We start from the raw sequence: 24690 nt of genomic DNA, 5'->3' as shown, positions 1-24690 counted from the left end.
ACATTGTTTACAGCATGACATATTCACTGTACAATCATTGATTATATACTCACATTATTTTATGCATTATAATAAGGATTACTAAGTAGCATAGTTTGAGTAAGAAATATTTCATAGCAAGTCTATTGGAAAATATTTGCATTGCCCTGTGACAAGGAGAGGCTCTTCTAAACATTGCCAAGGGTGAATGTGTTTGTTTGCTTGTGTGTGTGTGTGTGTGTGTGTGTGTGTGTGTGTGTGTGTGTGTGTGTGTGTGTGTATGTGCACATGTATATGTATGTGTGTGTGTGTGTGTGTGAGTGTGAGAGAGAACCAGCATGTACGTCGACATAAGGTGTACGTATGTGCAAACAGTTAAAGGGACAGTTCACCCCAGAATCAAAAATACATATTTTTCCTCTTACCTGTAGCCCTATTTATCCATCTAGATTGGGTGAGCTGCAGAATTTTGGAGATATCAGCTGTAGAGATGTCTGCCTTCTCTTGAATGTAATGTAATGCGATGGTGCTCAGTTTGTGGGGCTCAAACCACCAAAAATTCATTTGAAAATCTCAAAAACAATGTCTTTTTCCAGAGATCATGACCCGGTTACTCAAATTAATCCACAGACCTTGTTGAGAGCTGTATAATGAAGGAATTATTTTTTTTCTAGAATCTATCAGAACTTGGGAGTGTGATGGTGTGGATTTTTTCTTACTAGGGTGACAAAGCAACACAGCTGGACAGTGGTGCCTTGATAATTATATTTTATAAAAGCACGTCTCCATATCATGTTTATTGTTTTCTTATTAAACACAACTACACAACTAGTGTGCATGATGAAGCAGAAACTTAAATTTCACAGCATGTAGTCTGGCAGTAAATGTGCAGTTCAGGGTACAGTTAATAAATGCTGCAGCTTCTCAAGAGCAAGAAAGGTCTTGTATATTGTTTCCCAACTGTTGGGAAAGTGATGGGGTTAACCATAAAATAAGCAGAGCAGGAAAGACTAACATCAAGCTACTGCTATCGCTAGTGTTGTACCTTTACAACATCGGCTTCAGTGCGATCATCGCCCTTTCAATAGCTTTATAAAGCAGCCTTGAACTGCAGTGTCTTTTTGGAGATGTGTTAAAATAAATCCATGATGACAAATCAAACACCAAATGTCTTCTGTTGTTATTTATCTATTTTTCTCCTCATGAAAAAAGTTTTTGTTGTTGCTAGCATGTTGTTAGCTGCCCACTGGCATTCCCAAGATGCTTTGGGTTGAGTCTGTCAATCAATTCAATGATCCTGATTTGTCAACAAATCAGAGGCCATGTTCCTGGCTTGTGTGTGACAGCACTGATCCACAGGTGTATTAATATATCAATGTGCTGATCTCAACATGAGATAGACCCTTCAAAAAGAAAACTTGTGGTGATGATGGTAATGAGTTTAACCCCAGGGCAGGCATCACATGAGCATGGTATTGCATCACAGTCCTACCGGAACTACCTTTCTACATGAAACAGGGTCTGTGGATTATCTTGAACAACCAGGTCGTGATTTCTGGAAAAAGAAACTGCTGTTGAGTTTTTCAAATGTATTTCATGGCACTTTGAGCTCCAGAGGCCATTTAGTCCCATTATATTTGAGAGAAGGAAGATGTCTCTATGGCCGATCTCTCCAAAACTAGGCGACTCACACAATCCTAATGAATAAAAAGCACTACAGGTAAGAGAAAAAATATGTATTTTGGATTTTGGAGTAAACTGTCCCTTTAAGCAGAAAAAAAACTCAAATCATTCTAGTTCAGAGGCACAAAAACTGCCCAGACTGCGTTTCAAGTATCTAGCATTGTTTTGGACAACACACATCTGTCAGACATCAGCAAAGCAGAGAGAGAAGGAGAGAAAAAGGGATATTTCCTTTCGCAGCTCAGAGAGGAGGCAGCAAAAGTGTCATACGTCGAGTGGAAACAAGCAGTTCAGAAGCTTGTGTCAAAACAGCGACACCAATTACTTTTTTTTAACCATAGAATAGGCTATTGCACTTCACCTAAAACACTCTTGTTGCAACGAGTATGATTAAGACAGCCCTCCTTCTGCATCAGGCTGGAAACAGCAGTCATGTTTGCTTCTTTCACATTGTGCTCCCAGTTCACTGAATGCTTCCTCAGTTATGGTAGAAACAAACGTGTTTATTAAGGAGCAAGTAGGCCCAGTCGCAGAGTGAGTCCATAAGTCACACTGCTCAACAAATATCACACTTACAAACATGTCGTCCTTGTCTAAACGTTCTACCATCGTTAATGGTAGGGCAGAAGGCCTACGAAATTGATCCACGCAAAGATGGAATAGCGAGGAACTGGCAGTCGGTTTGTTAATTCCGTAAAGAAAAGCCATCCTGTTTGGCGTCTTGGGAAGGATACCAGATGAGATGAACCTACAGGAGGAAGCTAAACTAAAAGTTTTCACTTTTCCTGATGGCAACAAGAGGGTATCCATCTTGAAGTCCCGTTCCTGGGGCATCTTGATGGGTGCTGTCCAATTATGACTCTGATGTGGACCTTTTTAGGCAATGGATTGAGAAGCTACAAGTTACTGGACACTCCTGCACCAAGATGATTACTATGGTTCCCCCCAAACCTGGAGGCTTTCTTAGAGTTCTTGGAAATCAGTACAAAATCAAACAAACATGCTTTCTGTTACTTTGTTGGGTATTCTGTTTCTGTATGGTGCAGATACACAATATTTTTGGAAGGTAACGGTGATCTGGAGGACAACTAATAATGGGCATTGGGTAGAACAACACTCTACAGTCTAAATTTTCCTTTTTCTTCTTGAACAACAAACCGTTTCAAAGATAATATTATACTGTACAGTTTGGGTAATGGTGCAGCACAGCTTTCTGATGATTTCTGGTGCTGGACTTGTGGACTTTGTACATGTTTGTGAAGTAGAGACAGAGAAAGAGAGACTAAATGTTTGCTTACTATCTCACACTGCCGGGATATGTGTGAGCGTCCAAATCCATCAGTGGTTGCCTCTGGACATCTTAACGCTCTGACTTGACTTTATAGCGCAGAACCAGGTAGGTAGCCAGTCTGAGGATCAAGAAGAAAACCCCGAGCACCATGAAGTCCACGTAGAGCTTTGCGTCCTCCACATCCAGCAGCTGCAGGACCTCCTCTGGTTTTTGGAACTTACACACCAAGCCCGGACACTCGAGCTCCGACCGGTTCATCCCGTAGATAGAGAGTATCACCCCCTCAAATCCATACCTGAAAGGGAACCCAGGCTCATTCAAAGAGAATCATTTCATATCAGAGGATAGCCTGACCACTGACCAATGACAAAACAAATTTAGCAAAAGTCTATTCTAACTTAAAGCTCATTTATGCACCCTTTCCGTACAAAAAAAGCTATGTCTATTCATATGTAACCGTCACTGCCCACATACTTCCATGCGCCCTTTACCTTGGCATCGAAGTTAAGTGATACATCCACTGGAAGGCGCCTTTCAAAGTGAAAACTTAAGTTTCTGACAACAACAAACATGGCAATGCTTGAGGATGTTGTAATAATGTACTTCTTGAGAAAGAGTCAAAAGCAGAAGCAGTGTTGTAGACAGCGATGATCTGTTCAGCCATAAAATACATCGCAACATGAATGTCTTCATTGTGTTCTGTGGTTGTGTCTTTGGTTGAACCACTGGCTACACTGCTCCCCACGACTACTGTAAACTTTCAGAAAAAATGCACAAATTTGGCCAAAGTACAGATGGAAGACTCTGTCTGTGTGTACATCTTAAAGAGCCTTTACAGGAAGCAGGTCGTGGAAATAAGCCCGACATTGGCTGACTCTTTGATTGTGGTTGGTTTAAAGAAATACAGAGCTTTTTTTTTACCCTTCTAGAAAGACCTTTCTCAAGCCCTGGCACAGCACTAAAATAAAGTGTTGAAATACGTACAGCTATGTGAGTCTAGAAAAAGTCTGAACTCTTAAAATTTGAACTTCATAAAGTATGTGACAGTACCTGACATAGGAAACATAAGAGCTCCACTGTAGGTATTTAGGAATGGTGTCAAAATTGACAAAGAAGCCAGAGAAGAGGAGCACAGGTATGGCTGTGACAGGACCCACGAACGTTGCCACCTGTGGAACAAATGTGCAGGATTGAATTTAAATAACTGACTTAATGTTGGACTTGATGACAATGACAAAGGACCGTTTTAACCAACATGCAGCATAACTTTCCTGGCCCCTACTTTATCCTCAATTCAACTCAACCCCTGATGATTCAGCTGAAGATTTGGGTCTGTAGCAGCTGATGTAATCTCGGGCTGCTAAGTCTCAAGCAGAGATGAGGAGCAAGCTGAAGAGGTCTGGTAAGCTCACTTCTTTCAACTCCACACCAGTATTAGACAAGTTAAATCAAATGTGTCTGCTCCAACCCGCCCCCATTTTTTCTTTTCAATTTTCAAACATCAAGTATTTTCACATATGCAGTAATACTCACCAACACATATAACTTTGATGTGTAAAATCTGCACACTTCCCCTTTAAAGATCCCCTCCTGATGTATTTTAGGGCACGTACGGCAGACTGCAGCGAATCATTCACTCAACCAAAAATGTGAAACGCTGCAATCTGCCATCCCTGCAGGACCTCTACGCCTCCAAGACCCTGAGGTGAGTGGGAAAGATTGCGGCTGACCCCTTCCCACCTGGGACACAAACTCTTCGAGTCACTCCCCTGTGGTCCATGAGGACCAAATCCTCATGCCCCAAGAACCATTTCTACCCAACCACAGCTGGCCTCATCAACAAGGCCAGAGACCCCCACTGTCCCAGACTGCTTGGTATCACCCCACCCCCTTCTCACGCTACTGCGTAAGGTCTACAGGATCTGACTCAGTGTGTTACATTAACATACATCTTTTCTGGATTAATATCTTGCACATTTCAAACATTCTTACACTGCAAACTGTGAACTTTTGTACATTCCCTGGTCAGCACTTCAAACATACCTTCAACATACATACCATATTTTTCCATTGTTCCTTATATCGCTGTCAATATTCTATCTTAAATAATGTTTCTTGATTTGCAATACTTGCCTTTATTGTTCAGAATTGTGTACTTACATTTTAAACCTCCTATGGTCATGGCAGATGTCCGGGTTAATCAGCAGTTGATCAATGTAACTGTGATCGCTATAAGAGGCTTCCACTGTACTGTGTTTATTGTTATGTACCAAAGCACCAGGGCAAATTCCTAAACTTGATTCTAATTCCAATGTAGAAATACTCTGCCTCAGATAATATTCAGTGTCAATGCTTCCCCCCCCCAAAAAATCTAAATTACATCTACATCTCCCTCACTAAAAAACAATGTCTATGAATTTGCAAATTATTTTATTTCATAAGTTTAACTACTGGACACAAGAAGTCCATTCTCTGTGTGTGCATTGGAGATCACACAGTTCCTCATCATATTTGTATAAGTTGCATACTGGACTGTGATTGGCTTCCTACATGCAATTTGAAAATCTTGCTCACACAAACATGTCTTAAACTGAGATAAATAGAGAAACTTTCCTCCTTCAGCAGATGAATGTGAAGACTTCCAGTGTCAGACTTATACATATGTCATTCTCCACATTGATGTGTTGCTCAAGTGACTTCACAAAAAGCAAAACACATTTTTAGAGGACGGGGACATTAAGGTGTGGAAGTTTGCCTACCTGCAGAGATGTGGATGCAGCACCTATAAGCAGACCTAAGGACTGGGCTACCAGGGCTGTAGATGTGGACAAGGCCATAAAGAGCAGGTAGCGACCTGCTTCTGGAGGCTGTTCAGTCATCCAGTAAACTATACTACAATACATGATTGGACAAATCACCTGAAAAAGAGATTTTGCAGTGTTGCTAACTAGAAACATACTGAATGCATGCCCAAATCAGTCTTCTCAGTTATTCAACATTACCTGAAACGGTACATCAGCCATGGTTTTGGCCAAGTAATAAGCTTTCAGGCTGTACCAGTAGTTGAGATGTTCCCTTATAAACACGGACATCTCCAGAGGAACTGTGAAACAACAACAGCGTTTAAACACATTCCACTTCAACCAGAAAAACATCAAATGTTTCCAATCTCTCGCTAGACACTTACAGGTTAGGATAGTGGGCATCAGGGCAGCAAACATAAGGAACAACATGGAGAAAAAGAGGAAGCCAGTGTTGTTGAAAACCTTGCTGGCATCATTTCCAATTTTGAGATAAAGCAGGCCAATCAGCACTCCAATAGACAGATGAGACATCACCCTGAGGTGGGTCAGCACCTGAAAAACGCACAAAATAAACATCAAATCAAAAGGCCTTAACTGATACCAAGAATCAAATTAAACCCTATTTTCATAGTAGGTCTTGTATCACAGTTTGTCAGGCAGAAGGCAGACTCAGGCAGAGCAGTAGCAGTTCAAAGTATTTAATAACAAAACTCAAAAAACTCAAAGACCTTATGGAGCAGTCCAAAGGCAAACAAATCCAAAAGTGAGAGCAAAGTCCATGAAAATTCAAAGAATAATTCTAAAAAGCAAAGGAAACACTGGGGTGAACACTTGACATGAAAACAAATAGACAATAAAACTGGAACAAAACAGAAAGAGAGGCTAATCAGGGCCAGGTGAAAACAACCAATAATCAAAAAAAGCAGGGACAAAGACAGGAAGTAAAACAGCAGAAACAAGAGGGAAGGCAAGAACTTGAAAATAAAACATAAAACAACTCAACTAAAACCCAAGACCCTGACAGTTTTGACAGTCAGTTTGAACAGGAAGAGATCATAGAATAATTATCTTACCGTGTCCCTGCATATTGTGATGAAGGTTCTTTTAAAGAGGATGCAGAACTGTGTGGATGTACTGGTGGCAAAGCTGTGTTTCTCAAGGGTTCCTGTCTCCTGTGGAGAGACACAATGAAAACGAGATTTTAAATGCAAGGACATTGAAATAAGTTTTTGTGGGTGAAAATGTGGTGAGCTAGCTAACATTAGCTAAGTTAATTTTTCATGTGCAACATTAATCTTTGATGTTATTGATTGTTAACTTATAGCTAGTGGTCAGTTGGGCTTTTAAATTGGTGTGCTGTAGAAAGCCGTTAACCTGTAATGTCAACTTCAATGTTAGCATTACTTTCATTATTGCAGTACATCCTAAAAAAGAATTTAAAAAAAAAAAGAAAAAGGTCTGTTCACACAGATACAACACACCCATTAGCATAAACAAGAAATCATACCACCGTGAATACATTTTTCAGTGGTCTAAATAATAGAAGAATAAGAATCGCTCATAATGTCAGCATAGACAAAACCTCCAAACACAGAATGTGCAGGTGAAAAATTACGAAATTTTGAATGGAAGCTGAGAAGTTAATGCAAAAGGTCACTATAGTTACACCTATATTTTACATCATGTAATCAAAGAAGATGAAACTTAGGAGGCAATAGCCAGAAAATGAAGATATGGACTTATGTAAGAACAGAAACCACCACAATCTCTTTGTCTGTGGTAAAGGTTAGTGACAGATGCCTACACAGAAAAACCCAGAAGAAGAAAGAAAGGGCAACAGAGAAAATCAATAAACTGTTAAAATGTTTAAAGAGTAGAAGGTCCAACCTGCACCATGTAGGAGTAATGGTGGAGAGAGCTCTTGTGGTTTACATTTACAGTTTTAGCATTTAGCTGATGCTCTTATCAGAAGCAACTCATGGCGCTGAGATAGAGAGAGTGAGAGGAAGCTGAGAAGACAGATCGATCGAGCAGAGGAGATGAGGACCAGTTTGGAGGAAAATGAGTAATAGTGAGGACACTGAAGCTGTAGTGTTTTTGTCAGAAAAGTACTACAACTTAGCATGTGTCCTTAAACTCTGATGACAAATCATGGTCATTTTACAATTTATTACAATAAGTATATTACTGATTTCTCCTCTACGGCTAATTGGTTTGGAATGACACTCAGTGTGATGGATCTTCCATGCAAATGTGCAAACAGAGTAAGAGTGGATAAGGGGAGTGTGTAGGGGCCAGATTGGACTCGAGGCCTAGAGACCAGTAAAGGAGGACATTTTCAGCATTCTGTGGTTACAGAGTTTGCATTTTTTTATTATTATATGATGTGTGGCTATGACGTTGTAATGTAAATATAAGACATAAAAGTGTGGTATCACTTACACTGTGACACTGAGAGGGACAGGAAGAGTCACTTTTGTCTCTGGAGTTCTTCTTGCTCTCCTCTGAGCACAGTCCGCCCTGCACAGCCTCGAACAACACTGGATTCAGATCGCCGTACTCCCCTGATGCCACCTCAATGACTGGGGACACAGAGGACAAGCTTGTAAGAACAAACACAGATACACATAGATTCACTTGTGCTAAAGACTTGACTTACTGAAATCAGCAGGGTTGTGATATGTGGGGCAGTGGAGGCCCAGGTTCTTCAGATAAGGGATGAGGTACGGGACTGTGCCCTTGTATATGCACTGACCCTGACTGAGGATGTACAGCTGGCAGAAAAACACACGCACAGAGTAATCAACAGAGTTTCCAACACACTGGCTCTCTGAATAATATATGAAAACCTCACAAAACACCAGGCCTGGGTATCGACTTGTCAGCCGGATAAAATTAATCATGCTAACCTGGTCTGACCAGCAGCTAATGGACGTGTCCAGCACTTTAAGCACTCAAGTTACCTTATCAAACATCTCAAAGAGCTTGGCACTGGGCTGATGAATGGTGCAGATGATTGTCCGTCCTCCCTGAGCCAGAGACTTCATGAGGGAAACAACCTGGAAACAGGACGCGCTGTCCAGACCACTGGGATGAGACACAAGATGAGACAGAAGACACACGCTGTTTAATCTGGATTTCTGTCGAGATTACGCAGAGTCACACTAGGCGAGTAACATCCTACCTGGTGGGCTCATCAAAGAACATGACAGGAGGGTTGTTGACCAGCTCGAGGGCGATGGCCAGTCTTTTACACTGACCTCCAGAGAGACAGCTAGTGCGTGTCTGAGCACATTCCAGAAGACCCAGAGCAGTCAGGATCTCGTCCACCTGAGACACAAACAGAGACAAATGTGACCTTATATTGTAATATTGAGATGTAGAACACTTTGTGGAAATCCAAGAAGAACCTGGCTGCAGACAAGCAGCTGTTGTGTCAACATTTCTTCACTGCTGCAAGTGGAGTGATAGGCAGTGGTGTAAAGAGTACTGAAAATCTATAATCAAGTAGAAGTACTGTTACATTACTGAAATATTTCTGAACTACAAACCTAAATTAAAAAAAAAGTTGGCATGCTGTAAAACATAGATAAAAACAGAATTCAATGATTTGCAAATAGTTTTCGACTTGTATTTAATTGAATACAGTACACAAACAAGATATTGAATGTTCAAACTAATAAACTCTATTGTTTTTTGTAAATATACACTCATTCTGAATTTGATCCCTGAAACACATTCTGAGCTGTAAAAGTGTATTGTGGTGTCTTCAGTTCCCAAACACATACTGAACTGTTGTTAAAGAAAAGGTGATGTACCACAGCGGTAAACATACCCCTGTTCCAACTTTTTTGGTGTTGCAGGCATCAAATTTAGATATTTAGTTACAAAAAACAATAAAGTTTATCAATCTGAACATTAAATGTCTTGTCTTTGTCCTATATTTGGTTGATCACAGGTTGAAAAGGATTTGCAAATCATTGCATTGTATTTTTTTTTTTAACACAGCATCCTTTTTTTGAATCGGGGTTGCAGAGAAGATGGTGGTGTCTGAGGAAATTTAGGACAGCATCAACCAGCATCGCCATAATGATCTTGTTTCATGGTTCAGCACCTGCTTTGAACAGTATTTGGATGTGTGCGACTCCTGTGCATTTTTTTTAATGGCTGTATTTGACTAATCCAGGGAAGTACATTCCTGAAAAAAAAAATCATTACATTGATGAAAAAATCCTGCAAATCCACTATCACCATGAAGCAATCCTGCTCATTAATATGCAATATTACCCACAAGGACCCAACACAATGAAAGATATTCAAAGGATAACAAAGAGCAGCTCTTTCTCTCTGTCTGTGTGAGGGTGTGATTGTCTGCAGGTGCGCTGGAGTCATGGCAGAGTCACCAGTGGCATCTCATCACAGTCAGTCAAGTATTCTTCAAAAACTCAGTCATGACTTTTTCTCTGCAGCTAGTTTCTAATTTTTGCAGTTGTTCAGGTTATTAAATCAGTCCTCCGTTTCCTCTCTAGTCCTGTTGGTCCCTGACTTTACCTCCTCATCTGTTCAGTCCTGGTACCAATTCCATCACTCCCTCTCAACCAAACTACTAGAATTGACAATAAATACATCCGAGTTCACAGGTTTGTGCAATCTTAACAAAAACAATGCAGTATGTACTGTTTAACTGTGATGTGAGCAATATATTCAGACTTACAAGTTCCTTTTTGACCTGCATGCTCTCATTCAGTTTCAGGTTGGCAGAAACCTGAAAGATAGACAGAAGTCAGCACGTTGTAATTGATCATGTGGATTTCATGATGTTTTAGAAACTTTTTAAAAGTCTTTATTTTATTTTGGAGATGACCTCACCATCATGGCCTCCCTCGCAGTGAGGTGTGGCAGCAGCATATCATCCTGCATGATATAGCAGGACATCTTCCTGAAGGTCCTCAGGTCCCTCGGCCGACCGTTCACCATGATCTGGCCCTTCATGCCTGTCTCCCTGTTTCCCAACAGAAAAAAATGACATTGCTGCCATTTCCTCAGCACTAAAAAACTAAAAAGAGAATATAAGGTATTCAGGAATCTGCACAAATCTCATACAGTCCCACATCTTACCTGTAACCCGCCAGAATATTCATCAGAGTGGATTTCCCAGCTCCAGAAGGCCCCATGATGCCAATCAGCTCTCTGCTCTTGAATCTTCCTGACAGACACTTGAGGAGGGCTTTGTAACCTGACAAAGAGACAAAGCTGTTATTTATAGTGCTGTAATTGGTCTGACAATCATTCTCAGACATTTTACTCCAAAGTTTACATGTATCATTGTACACTACTTGTTGGTCATAAAATGATTTAATTTGTTATATTTACTATGCAGTACAGGGAGGAACTATTGCGGGATGTTAATTTACACTCTTTGTTCTTCCATAAGTTTTCTGTGTACTCGTGTAAAATTTATCTTAAAAAAGCCAGATATAAAAGAAAGATAGAGAAACAACAGATAATTTGTGCTGACACAAAATTATTTTACAATCTATATTCAGTTTGGCTTTTACTTGTGGTGATTTTAGTCCCGGTCCATCTGTTTGATCTGTTGTAAGTCTGCTCATTTTTATAACACCTTTATGAGCTCCTGACAGTGAGAAAGTGAACCAGGTGTAACGACAGTCCTGTTTCATTCTAATGGTCTGTTTCTATTGTTTCTACAGATGGAACTCACTGAGCCCTGAAACTCAGTTCAGTGACTCTTAAAGTGTTTCTATGGACGATCACACAGAGAGAGAACCTAATTTCCCTCCTGCAGGGGAAGCCACAAGCTAATTCATCTGAATACCTTAAATATCTTGTCAGTACAAGAAAATAAACTCGAACCATATGGCAGGGCTGTGGCACAGAAGACATTTTGGCCACTCTGGGTCATATTATTTCTAAGCATTTAGATAAACTCAACACCTACGCAAGAGACATCTTTCTAGATTTTTTTGTCTTTTCTCTTTTCAGTGTGATACAAGCACAAATATTTATATCAAAAATGGTTTAGCGGGAAGTGAATCCTATTGAATTGACTGGTATGCCTCTTTCTTCACTAACAGATTGTTAACATGAATAAAACTCTGTAATCTACCATACAGATGCACCAAATCAATGTATTCTACAGCATTCTGATGATACAGCTTTAATATCTCTGTTAAGTAACTCAGGCGACTCTGAGCTGCACCAACACAGCATGAATTAATGAATTAAGCAGTCGATTCAAGTGATAATGATACTCTTGAGATTAACACAAAGAAAAGGGAAGAGATTGTATTTGGCACCATTTGACTCTCATAAAGACCTTATTGTTATGCATAATGAAAAAATCAAGCAGGTATTTTCATACAATGACTGACCATCTGTTATCATGGATGATGCCATCATCCACTGGAAATTTCATCTGTGGATTTCTCTACAGATGTTGAGAAAAGTAGCATTGGTTGCTAAGTAACAGACTTAAAAAGTTGATAAGCAATGTTGAACTGGGTATTTAGAATTTCTGAAGTAAGATAAGATCGGATTCCTAAATTCAATTAGGATTTGCCTCTGTCATAGTAAATTGGGAAAAATCCTATTTTAGACTCTTCCTATCTTAATTCAAGACATAAACAATAACAACAACAACAAAAAAGACTGCAGGAAATTTTAAGATGATGAAGCCCTCAATGGCACCAACAGAAAAACCACAAACATTGCTTCCCCGCAGCAGTTTTAAAAATGGTTGTAGTGGTGTGGCCTGCTAATGAGGATGGCCCAGGGTTTTTCAGGACACACTTCCTAACCTTTGTGGCGACAGTAAAACAACCCATTTTAAACCTGACACAGATTCTGAAAGCTTCCAGTTATGGGATGTAAAAAAGGGCTGTAAGTATCCTGTCTTGTTGTCACCCCGTCTCCCTCGCCTCACCCATTTCTCCCCTGTCTTCCTGTCTTGAGCTGTGTAATTAGGGTCTCAGCAGAGCTGCAAGCCCCCTCAAACCCGCACTCTATGAGTAAAGTAGCCTAAGTGCCCCCTCCTCCCACACAGTGTTATTACATCAGATGGCCTCCACTCAGACAGCAGAGCAGCCCGCTGTCAGTAAAGCAGCCCTGTGCTGCCATGTGCTGCATACTGATCATCTAACCCGCTGCTGTAGGTCGCGCATAATAATGGTGTTATCAGTGCAAGGCTGCAGGCACATCCCGATTACCCTGTCCCACGAGAGACACAGTGTACGTAGCCCACCTCACCATCCACTCTTGACACCACAGAGACACTCTGACTTTAACAATATGTGACAGAACACGCTCAGTGATTCTAGCCTGATCTCACAGGTAATTTCAAAGTAATTGTTAGACAAATTATTATGAGTCATGGGTGAGGAGGGGTCATCACATGACTGGGGCCCAATTATTTTTAGTTTCACAGTATGCCCTCCGTGCTGGGTTGCAACAGCAGAAGCAGCAACAGTAGAAGAAGAAATGTATCCAGCATGGATGTAAGGCATAAAAGACAGTTCTTTATCATTACCAGCACACAGCAGACCTTTCAGATGAAAGGGTCCACATCAAAAACAAGAAATATAAATATAAATATATAGTTTTAAAAATCATTCTAACTCAAGTGGATGACAGAGTTTGGACTATATAGTTGTGGTTCGGACTCTGCCATCCACTTGAGTTAAAAGGATTTTTTAAATGATATATTTATAGTTATTATGGTTATAGTTCTTTGTGTGGACGGCGCTAAAAGGCCCCATAACAGTTTAATTGTACGCAAAGTTACCCAAGTTACCCAAGATGGCCTTATGAACCTTTTTATGGACCATAAGAAAACTTTTTAGTGGACCAGATTGTGTCCTATGTGCACTATATTTTGCCCAGGTCTGTTATATGCTAACCCCTAATCCTGAACCCTAACCCATAATGTGTATATAGAGCTGAGGAACACAGAATCCTTTGTCATGTTCCTACTATGTGCCATAAACATTTGGGGAACATAGAACCCCAGGAATATTGGAATGACTCTGCATAAACATAATTTATTTCTATGACAAATATGTAGTGCATCACTTTGACTTCTGTTTGACCCTTGTCTGACCGTGTAGTCCACAACATAACAGGCCAAATGAGCAAATATAAGATTGCTGCCTATCACTGGCATGGACAGAATTTCTTTTCAGATCTGATTAAACCTGATCATAAATTTTCATAACCATTCTGCAAATAAATGACAGAGTGTTAGTCGTGAAGCAGCATGGGTTACTTTGCATCGCATCCGTAAATGTGAGTTATTAAGTGCATGTTGATGCATTTCAAACAGAGCACGGTCTAAGCAGCACAGAGCAGGTTAAGTAAAAGATGTGATTTTATCTGTGAGGTGACCACACTCCTTTTCATCCTAAGAAACTCACTTCATCAATGCAAGCGCAGAGATGCAATTTGCAGTAAATAAGCAAAGGCAGAGCTGAAAACACCTAGAGGCATGTAAACATCCTCCTGTCTCTCCCTCCCTCCTGCTTCCTGTCTTTCCCCTTTCACAGCCCAGCTAGAGTTTCACCAGGAGAATACCTCAGCAGGAGGAGAATACCCTCAACATGAAAGCAGGCCACAGCAGCAGCAGCATAGTAACAGGGATAAATGGCTGCCTGCGCCCAGAAGAGATGCAGACGGAGGGCAGCTCATACATCACTGAACCCTCATGAACCCTTTTACAATAAAAGAAACAAGTCTGCATTTATTGCATTTACACTGCCTTCCTCTTGCTAATATCTTCCTGTTCATCACAGACATTTTAAGGAATGATTCATATGTAGTGAGTCAGTGAGTCAAAGACTAAAAATACGTCAGATTACAAGTGACATCATGCATTCAAGGCTCATGGGTCGTCATCCTTTTCCCCTCCCTCCTCTCTACTGGCTGTTTAATTGCCTATAATTCATGACGTAAACATGACATAAAATGACGTGCTTTTTTCCAAGAAGAAATCATCACTAACTACAAAAGCACACAGCTGAACAAAAGCCCAAAAGCTCGGTGTGATTACACCTGTTTTTACAGTTTTGTTCAGACAGACAGACAGAGAGTGCAGAAAATCAGTTTAAAGGATCAGGATGTATATGATAGAGGTTCAGTGAGAGCTGGGGGGAAAGTAGAGGTGCACAGTTATTTGTCTCTGTATCTGTATTTGGATAGAAGACCAGAAGTGGGTGTGGTTCACTCCAGAAGTCATGATAAATTGGGCAAATAGTGTTTTTGCTAACCTAATATTCTTTGGCAATGTAACTGTAATAACTGTAACCAGTTTTTCTTTTTCATTATTTCCCATGCAGATTACCACCTAATTGACATTAATGTATTTATTACATGAATACACAGTATAGTAATGAAACTGACAGCTGTGCTATTTGCTGAATTGTGTTGCCTGTTCAAAATAAAGTCTAGCTGTTTCAAATGCTTTCCATTAACTGTACACATTTTAATGATTCAAATACACTAAAATACAATATAGTGTACATGAAATATAGATTACTATAGTTATGCTGTTGCATCTTGTTGGCTAGTTTTTGGCAGTTTGTCAAGCTGCATTTTTTTTACATCACGAAATGAACACTGTAAGCAGACAACACGATTATTAAAAGCAAATTATTTAAACAGAATTTAGGAAGGATTGTGTCCCAAGCTTTTTGATCACTATGAGCATTTTCTACAGTATTTCCACATCCTCATACTGTTCATCTTTTCATCTCTCTTTTAATTTTTAGCTAAAGCAGTGCTTCACAAACCTTTTCTGACATGACCCTTTTCAGAAGCCAAATAAACGTTCATGCCCCACATCCCATTTTAGTCAAAAGAAGCTCAACACGATAGCATCAGTAAACCCTTGTTTGTTTATTTTCCTACATAAATCATATTAATTTAACTTTGTTTCCCTCTATATTTCTCCCCTGGTCATCCACAACCCCCTACAGTGGTTCCACAGTCCCCAAGTTTGGGAACCAATGATCTAAAGCAGTGTTTCCGAACCCTGGTCCTCAGGAACCCCTGCCCTGCATGTTTTACACATTTCCCTGCTCCAACACACCTGATTCAAATGATCAGGGCCTCGTTTCCCGGAGCCTTCGTAGCGCTACATGCATCATAAGTTGTATCTTAAGGCCTCCCTTAAGCTTACGGGCTGTTCCCAACTGTGGGAAACAGCCCGGGAGACCTTAAAATACAACTTACGATGCACGTAACGCTACGAAGGCTCTGGGAAACGGGGCCCAGGTCGATATCAGGCTTCTGCAGAGGCTTGATGATGAGCTGATCATTTGAATCAGGTAAGTTTTATGAACTGAAAACCATCACCACCTGCCCTTTATCTGGGTGATATGAAAACATCTGAAAAATCATCTATTTTGGTTATAGATGATTGAATATGTAATTGATTATGATTTTTTATAACTATGTTGAGGTAATCATGGCTCTGACTCCCTCAGGATAATAATGAGCGACTTCCAATAGAATAAATAACTGTTTCCATTGCATTAGCTGTGCTTTCACAAGTATTGTATTAGGATTTGGGTGCATCCCTAAAGGAGAGTAAAATGGCAGGCGAGCCTCTTTATGAAAGGCTCAGATTAATTAGTAAAAAGCTGAGACACTTCCTGTTCACACATCATCAGCCTGATGAGCTGAGGCAGGCACCCTGAAGACACAACACAAACAAAAGCAGCAACCACAGGTTGATTATGATGAGGCTACTAGAGAAAAAAAACATGTGCATCGATGCATCAAACACAAGCTGCTGGTTTACTGACCGACCGCTGTGCTAGAGTCCCTCGCTTTTCCTGTTTCTACCCATGATGCTCATGAATGCTCTCCATACATTCAAGTTTTCCGACAGAACAACAAACACTCTGCTGTCCAGCTTTCATAATGCACATCAATATTACACAAGACAGCCTGCAATGCATCATACAGGGCCTCTCCCATAGGATACTATGAGGAGAATGTAAATAAAAGATTCCTCTAAAGTCCCCAGTCCCCACCCTGCTGAATATACAGGCCATAACAAGAGCAGCTAAACACAGCAGTTTGCCCTGGGTGGTTTACGTTGACAAGCAGAGATGACCAAAGGTTGGAGGCTCATCATTAATAAGGAAGGTGAGTTTAAATGCTATCCATATTTCATGAGCAGATCAATCGTGGGCCTGACTCACTGCCACCGCCTATCGTCAGACAACACAGGGAAAAGAGAGGCGACCAGTGTGCCAACCTGCAAGTGTAAATTATTTACTATGTCTAAACTCTGCTGAGCACAGCAGCTTACACTGCCTGCTACAACATGGTGGAAGTCTGTGAGTGCGTGTGTGTGTGTGTGTGTGTGTGTGTGTGTGTAAGGGGCTGGGCTACATGTGTCAGAACAATAGAGCAAAGCAGCAGAGACAGACTAACACTGAGGAAAAAATATTTTTCTTATATGTCAACGAAAGGCTTTTAAATGCCTCCCTTGAAATTTCTGTACTCCAGATATTGATCGTCATGGGTGGTGCTGGCTTGCACATCCATCATGGTTACTATGTGAACTGAGCGTGCAGTACCTCTCCTCCTCCACCAGGGGCCCTCGCGGATGGTGTATGAGAGCTCATTGAACTCCAGGTCCACAGCAGAGCGGCGTGGGAGGTGGGAGAAGCGCTGAGCCTCGGTGATGTGGTTCTCCACTTTCTTCAAGTGGGTGAGCAGCGGCGCCTCCTGAGGCGCACCGCCGGGGAGTTTGGTCTCCTCCATAGGGATGCTGACCGAGCCCTGCTCCAGTGTCCTCTCAGCCATGCTGAAAGGCTGCAAAAGAAGACAGAGGTGTTAGTTTGTTCATCTTAAACTCCTCTCTCCTGATTCAAAAGAAGAAGGCGAAATCCTGTCCCATGTCCAAATGTGTTTATATATGAAGAATCTCAGATACAGATTCATTTTCAGAGTTAAAGGCATATTAAGCACAATTTCCTTAAAAAGCAACGTATAGACTCATGTAAATATATGCCTCTCAATCATCACTATGACCAATGACAGGTTTGTGGTGGTATCTGTATCTGCAAAAACCCTGCCTTTGGCCTGTAGTTTCTTGATTTGTCATTTATTTTTTGCTGTTTGGCAACTTTTACCAACCCAAAGCGCTGGTATTTGACAACCTGTGAATGAGACTTAAAAATAAACAATGTTTCTGGTGCATTTACAAACAGCAACTAACAAATCGAAAAATCAAAGGGATAGTTTGGATTATCTGAACTGTAGTTGTATGACATACTTATTGATAGTCAGTGCATTACCAAGATCAGAGAGGGACACCATCTCAGAAGTTAAGCAAGGTATTGTTGTGGACAGGGTCAGCAACAAAAGGTATTTTAGCCACTTAAAAAAGGTCCACCTGAAAAACTAAATATCAGTTTAGGTGTACACTATGTTAATAATATTTACACCCCTTTATTTGGCCATCAGACAGCCTTTTCTGATTGGAAACCACCATTAAGTAAGCTAAATATCACACTTTCCACAACAACCAAACTCCATGGACAAAATAAATAATTTTACCTTGCAGAACACAGGAGCTGCTGGTCTACCACTGCCTCAATCTGTTAGTTTGTTTGTGTTATTGTGTGACTCCTCTTTTAAAAGATTAGTTTGGACTCACTGAACTCATGCAATAACACAAACCTGTGTTCTGCGTGGTAAAATTTACTGATTTTGGCTATGGGTTTTGGCTGGCTTGGAGAAATAGTAATATTTGACTATATATATATATATATATAACAACAGTTTCCTGTCAGAAAAGACTGTTTGACAGCAAAGTGAGGCAGCGAAAACATTCTAAATATAGTGAACACTTTAACTGATATTGATTTTTCTTAGGTGGACCCTTTTTAAGTGGCTAAAATACACTTTGCTACTGACCCTGTCCACAGCAGCTCGTTGCTTACCTTCTGTGCTGGTGCCCCTCCCTGCTTCTGACCAACATCTACTGTAGCTTATACCTCATACAACCCCACATCAAACAATCAAAACTATCCCTTTATTTAAATGATCTATTCAGAGATATTAAACTAAATTGACCAACAAACAAGAAATGTCATTGATTGGTTAGTTGACTGACTACTAGGCCTCCACTGACGTGTTGTAACAACTCAGATAAAGAAACCAACATAAAACTGTTGCCTCAGCAGACGTGTGGACACAGAGGTGTGTTGTAGGAATGATATTAGGATGACTGCCTAAAACTGAGGTGCTGGACATGATCTGATTACAGTGTATTCTATGGAGTGGCTGGTGGAGGGGAATGAGATTCTGAGTGTGAGGAGCCGGGATCTGGTTTCAGTCCTGCAGCACGCTCATATTGCTGATTCACATAAATTTCATCCTAGACTGAAGTGTCTGTTAAACCATGTAGTGGCTGCTGATCCATTAGGTTTCCAATAATCTGAAACTGAAACAACACATCGTCTCCATAATAACAGCACACTGGAGATTTCAGGACATGTGTGACATCCTCAGAATCACGTTACTATTTCAATAGTCAGGTAAACATCAACAGTTATTTAACAATAGAAACAGTCCAGTGCTCAATGAAATCCATTAAGAGTATTAGGCATGATTTAAATTAGGTTTTCAAATGTTAATTAGGTGGCCTACTTTAGATGAGTAGTCTAACTGTAAATAAAGAGCCATGTAATTATCAGTTCAGAGTTTATGGTCATGTTTAAATCAGGAAAAAATGATGGTATGGGTATTTTGGTGTAAATTAATTAGGGATGTACAAGTGCATCATTGTATCAAATATCATGATATTGCAATAAAAAATATTTCAACATACTGAGCTATGATGATATCTACCATGATATTACATGTTTTTTTTTTATTCTATTATCTTTCTTTTATAAAAACACTGTTACTGACTGCTGCAATGTTTTGTGTTTTTTTGCAGTTGTACATAGATAATTCATACATCCATTACCAAAGACTACTCATGCCAATTCTTTGTACACAAATTTAATTTTGGTAAAGTACATAGTTTTGCTTTGTGATAACTATTTCAGACTTTTTATTATACCTGAGTTTTTGGTATCATTACAGCTGTTTTTTTTTTTTTTTTTTTCCAAAATCCAGTACTAAATGAAATTAATTAAGAAGATTATATGCATGATTTAGTGAGTTTTTTAAAAAAAACAAAAGTTAATCAGGTGATCAGTAGTCAAGCTGTAAATAAAGAGCCATGTAATTATCAGTTTATGGATGATAATGTTTAAATGCTGCAGGAAAACTAATGGGATGTGTGTTTTGGTATAAACCGGTAGACATGGAAAGTCATATTGATATGTAATAGAAGGGTTAACACAGGTTCTACCAATGCTATACATTAAGGTCCCATTCCATTTAGTGTACCAGAGCCTTTCCAGTGAGCCAACATTCACAACTCTGACTCTGTTTGACCTGAATAGAGCAGAACTTTATATCACTGGTGACACCTGTGTTTACACTCTTTCATGTCATAATGGCTGCTGTGAAAAGGGTGTATTGACCCTTTTTTTGTAACCTTGTTCAACTCTCTCCTGTTTCCAGTGCTTAGATATGTCATGTACTCGACTTGCCTATATGTTAAAAAGAAAATCAGATTTTGATGATGGGTTACAGATGCTGATGACATGTAGTCACATCTTAACTTAGCTATTGTTAGCAAAATGCTAGCTGACTGGCTAGCTAACAATTGATGGGAATTATCTAGCTAGTTAGCTTGCGTTTTGTCATGCAACTAGCTAGATAATGGTTATATAGGTTAGTTAGCTAGTATTTTGCACCAGAGCTAGTTGGCTAATATTTTGCTAACATTAGCAACTTAAGCAACACAGATGAACCTAGCACATAGCATATTTAAGTACATGAAACAGGAAACAAGAGAGTCAGAAGAACACAGCTAATATACAGAACCATTTTTATCCACATTTTATGTACATGTAGGCCTGAGATTAGCCTGAAAATCATGTTACCCAAAGAACACATTTAGAACTGCTTTGAGGCAAAAGAAGTAAACAGCACATGGTGACACACAAATACATGCATAAACAGTCTGTTTGGGACTCTCCTCATCAAATCTCATATCATGTGTGGACACATATTGACTGTATACAAACATGATCCATGATGCCATGCAGTTCTTTAGTTAGCTACTCTCCAGTTACTGTCTGCTGCCGCTGACCTACTGTACTGTACATGTAGTAAAATATGTGAAGAGGACAGTGAGGAAAATTGACCATGACTTTCTATTGACCACCCTGCCATTAGTGAATTTCCATTACCAGCGCTGCATATAAGCTCTGTAAAACACCGACAGGCTTTAATGGCCTCTTAGTCAGATGAAGGCCTCCATGATCTGTCATGTGCAGCCCAAAAGACCGGACACGTGAGCCACACACACACACACACACACACAGAGGGAGAAAGAGAGAGAGAGAGAGAGAGAGAGAGAGAGAGAGAGAGAGAGAGAGAGAGAGAGAGAGAGAGAGATAGTAAAAGTCTCCTGAAAGGATGAATTATTATTATTAAATGTGCCTCTGTGCTCTGAAGTGACAGAGAGGGCTGCTGCCAGCTTTTCAAGAAGCACCTGTTAACAATAAACTGATGAGACACATGATGGACACATGAGACAGTAGGGGAGAATGGGGATGGTAGTAACACTTTTAGGTTGAGCATCATTAACTTAGTAATTATTCATGTTAGATTTCTTAAACTACTACATGACATGATCACAGATTATGTGAATTAATGTCAAATACAAAGAAATTTGTTGTTACAATCTAACCCACTACCATCTGTCTAACTTCATCCACTCAGATCAACCAGCGGAGCCAGTTGGTAAATCAAACTCTTGCTGAAGTCGGTCGGAAGAAGAGCAAAAATATCTCTTCCATGAAGAAAAGCCTTCACTGTTGTTCTTTGCTCTTCTTTCAGTGAAGAAATACTCTCCAGTTCTGATACAACTGCCTCGCAAGGTAAAGGATCGATGTCACAAATAGAGGTTGTCTGGTTCAATTTATAAATAAAGTTAATTTAGACCAACAACAACAACAAAAAAATGTATTTCCTCTAAATCTTTGAATTATATGTGTGTGTACTGTATTCCTGAATGTGCATACTGTCACATAAGGGTTCAGTCACTGTCACTGAGGTGCAGACTTTGTGGGCCCTGAAGTGACAACATACACAGCTGACCCACATTTCATTGTGCCATAAGTTTTCAAAATATCCTGTGCAAAAAGTCTCATAAATTTAATGAACTGTTATGACTATTCCAACCCCAAGCAGCCGTTATATGCTAACTATTTCAGCAGGTTGGAAGGCAGCATGATTGCAAAACATCAAGATAAACTACAGAAACTGTTAGGGCTTCCCCCTGATAGTTGACTGAACCGTCAGTCAGTGAAAAGAGTCTTAGTTGACCGCGTTTTCATGTATTCGTTAGTCGCAGAAAAACAAAACACCTCAAATTTCAGTCGGGAACTGCACCTCATCAATATGTCTCGGGTATTGTTGCAACATGGATCTTTTCTCTTGTAACACTAATCTTCAGCACACTGCTGCTAACCACGCTGTAGCTGCCATTAGTTCAGTTAACAGGACTGTTAGACTGGGACACAGCCTCCAAGACCAATGAAGGCCAGTTTGATGACCTAGAATACAGTAACGTTATTGAGGGGATGTACAGGACGCTGCGGGTTTGGGCGGGGACATCCATTGTATTGATAAGTTAGCATTTGTTTTTGAGCAGTTGGGAGTTATTTATACCTGTGTTATACTCAGTTATACTGTATTGAAATAAGTTAACAAAATGTTCAGTCTCCTTGTTTGTTGTTCTGACACATTCAGAATCATAATCGCTTTTGCTGTTAGCATTTTACAGGTAACTCGCTTCATGCCCTAAAATATATATTTAAGGAATTAAATTAATATCATAAACATGCAACAACTTTAACTAATGACTACTAATGAAAACATGACCATTGCCCAAAAGTGAGGCCAAAGCACCTTGATCACTCTCTGGTGGCTGACTGCAGTAAAAGTCATAAATCCTGGTTCCCGAATGTTAATAGATGGGACATGGGCCTAAACCAACAAAAATATCAAAGCAAAACATCGAATAAATATTTCCTAAAGATGGTTTCTGTTATCACCAGCACAAGATGGCAGTGCTTGTATAGATTTGGCTTCAGTTTCATACAGTGGGAGGAAATGGAGCGGTGGTGTCCATCTTTATTCATGTTAACAGTTACAACTAACCTGGTGTTACAACACTCCCCGGTCTCCCCTATTTGTATAGCTTTGCAGTGGTGTAGTGAGTCTGTGCTCTGCAGTGACTTGTCATTGATGAGGGGATGCTGCCATCTCTTCATAAATCACCTGTTAACAATTAACTGACGAAAATGAAAACATGAGACAATATTCAGAGCAGTGTGGAGATGTGAGAGTTTTTTTTTAAGCAGATGAGTCATAAATGAACCTGTTCTGAGGATACATCAACAGTAACTGTGGCTTTACCATCTCCAGTCCTACTACCCTATGTGTTGCATTGCACATGCACACACACACACACACACGCAGGCATTGCATTGCACATACTTATTATTGTGTGTTGAAATGACCAGGTGAGCAGCTCAGTCCTGGTTCTCCCCTCTAGATGAGAGCAACAGTGCTCAGTTGATGCCTTCAGACAAAACAGCACAATCCCTCCACATCAGAAGCTCCCCAAACAGTCCCGGCCAGCTTAAAAAAAAACACCACACACAAGATGCTCACTGTGCGCCACAGTCCTGGAAAAATCCGGATCGTTTGAGAGGCATTCAAGGACCGAGCTGCTGTGTTGTCCTCCTCATCAATATCTCTCGGGGTGCGGCGCACATCGTCCCGCATCCACTACAACTCCTGAGATTAAAATCATGTCCGGCCTCAAACTAAGACTGCTGCTGCTGCATCCCGGAGAGAATTGTCAAGGGAACATGCAGGATGCCTGTCATGTTTTCTGTCTCCTCGGCGGGATTATTATTCCTTTAATGAAATCCATCCGTCCCCAACTCGCATCGAAATACTCACACACATCCTGGGCGGCGGTGTTGATGGCAATCTTTCAGTCCCTGACATCTGGAATGAGACAAAAAACAGGCAAATAGCGCTGCAGATGCTTCAGCAGCAGCTCAGTGTAGCAGCAGCAGCAGCAGCAGCAGCCGTTCCCCTCTCACCGGTTAGTGCGTCTGTGTGATACGCACGCCGGTCTGGGATGCAGGGCGTTGCTGGCAGGATGCTACTGGAGGAAAAAAAACAAAACACAAACACTGTTTTGGTTTTGATCATTTCCTCTTATAATCCTAATCCCGATCTCATGTTTTAGGATGAATAACCTATCACACAAAATTCAATATAGAACATTTTGTAAATGCACAATACGCACAGTAATTGATAATAAATGCAATTTAAGTCCCTGTAAAGACATTTTAAGGATATTACAGTGATTCAAGGCTGGGGCACTGACCTAAAAGTTGGAATTACTTCACAGTTAATTAAATTTATCCAGATCAGATAGCCTGTTTCAGTAAATTAGCCTCTCAGGTGCCAATTGAAACCTTTTAAGTATTCCAGTTTCTATTCTGGGACGGCTTTGCATGGGCTGTTGTCTCTGGAGAAATGAGAGGAATGGGAATAACCCAATGAAATTAGGATAAAGCTCCACTGTGAATCACATTTCCCATCTTGCCTCTTACCACATAACACTGATACAGATGTGAGATGTCTGCCCTGTCTGTACACTGCTGTATGGACAGTCAGTGTAAACATGGAGAAACATGGAGGGTTTTTTTGGTGTGATTTTTCAGGCCCCACTGTCTCTTTAAAGGCCGCACC

The 24690-nt window shown here is 40.4% G+C and overlaps 1 protein-coding gene across 1 annotated transcript; it reads right to left on the bottom strand.

Moving 5' to 3' along the window:
- Window positions 1–1708: 1708 nt before the first annotated feature.
- abcg4a (ATP-binding cassette, sub-family G (WHITE), member 4a) lies at window positions 1709–24014 on the bottom strand. The gene is made up of 17 exons (XM_084730274.1): window positions 23593–24014; window positions 23416–23500; window positions 22375–22376; window positions 17358–17595; window positions 10876–10993; window positions 10627–10759; window positions 10472–10522; window positions 8942–9087; window positions 8721–8844; window positions 8417–8531; window positions 8200–8339; window positions 6831–6929; window positions 6141–6309; window positions 5956–6056; window positions 5713–5871; window positions 4004–4122; window positions 1709–3248 (listed from the first exon to the last, which is right to left on the bottom strand). Exons 1-17 carry the CDS (start codon window positions 23704–23706, stop codon window positions 3023–3025), a joined length of 2139 nt encoding a protein of 712 aa, XP_084586400.1. The 5' UTR covers window positions 23707–24014; the 3' UTR covers window positions 1709–3022.
- Window positions 24015–24690: the final 676 nt, after the last annotated feature.

The sequence above is a fragment of the Lutjanus erythropterus genome, chromosome 11, assembly GCF_056507025.1.
Source record: "Lutjanus erythropterus isolate fLutEry1 chromosome 11, fLutEry1.hap2, whole genome shotgun sequence".
NCBI lineage: Eukaryota > Metazoa > Chordata > Actinopteri > Lutjaniformes > Lutjanidae > Lutjanus > Lutjanus erythropterus.
This window is presented reverse-complemented; position numbering and strand designations above follow the sequence as displayed.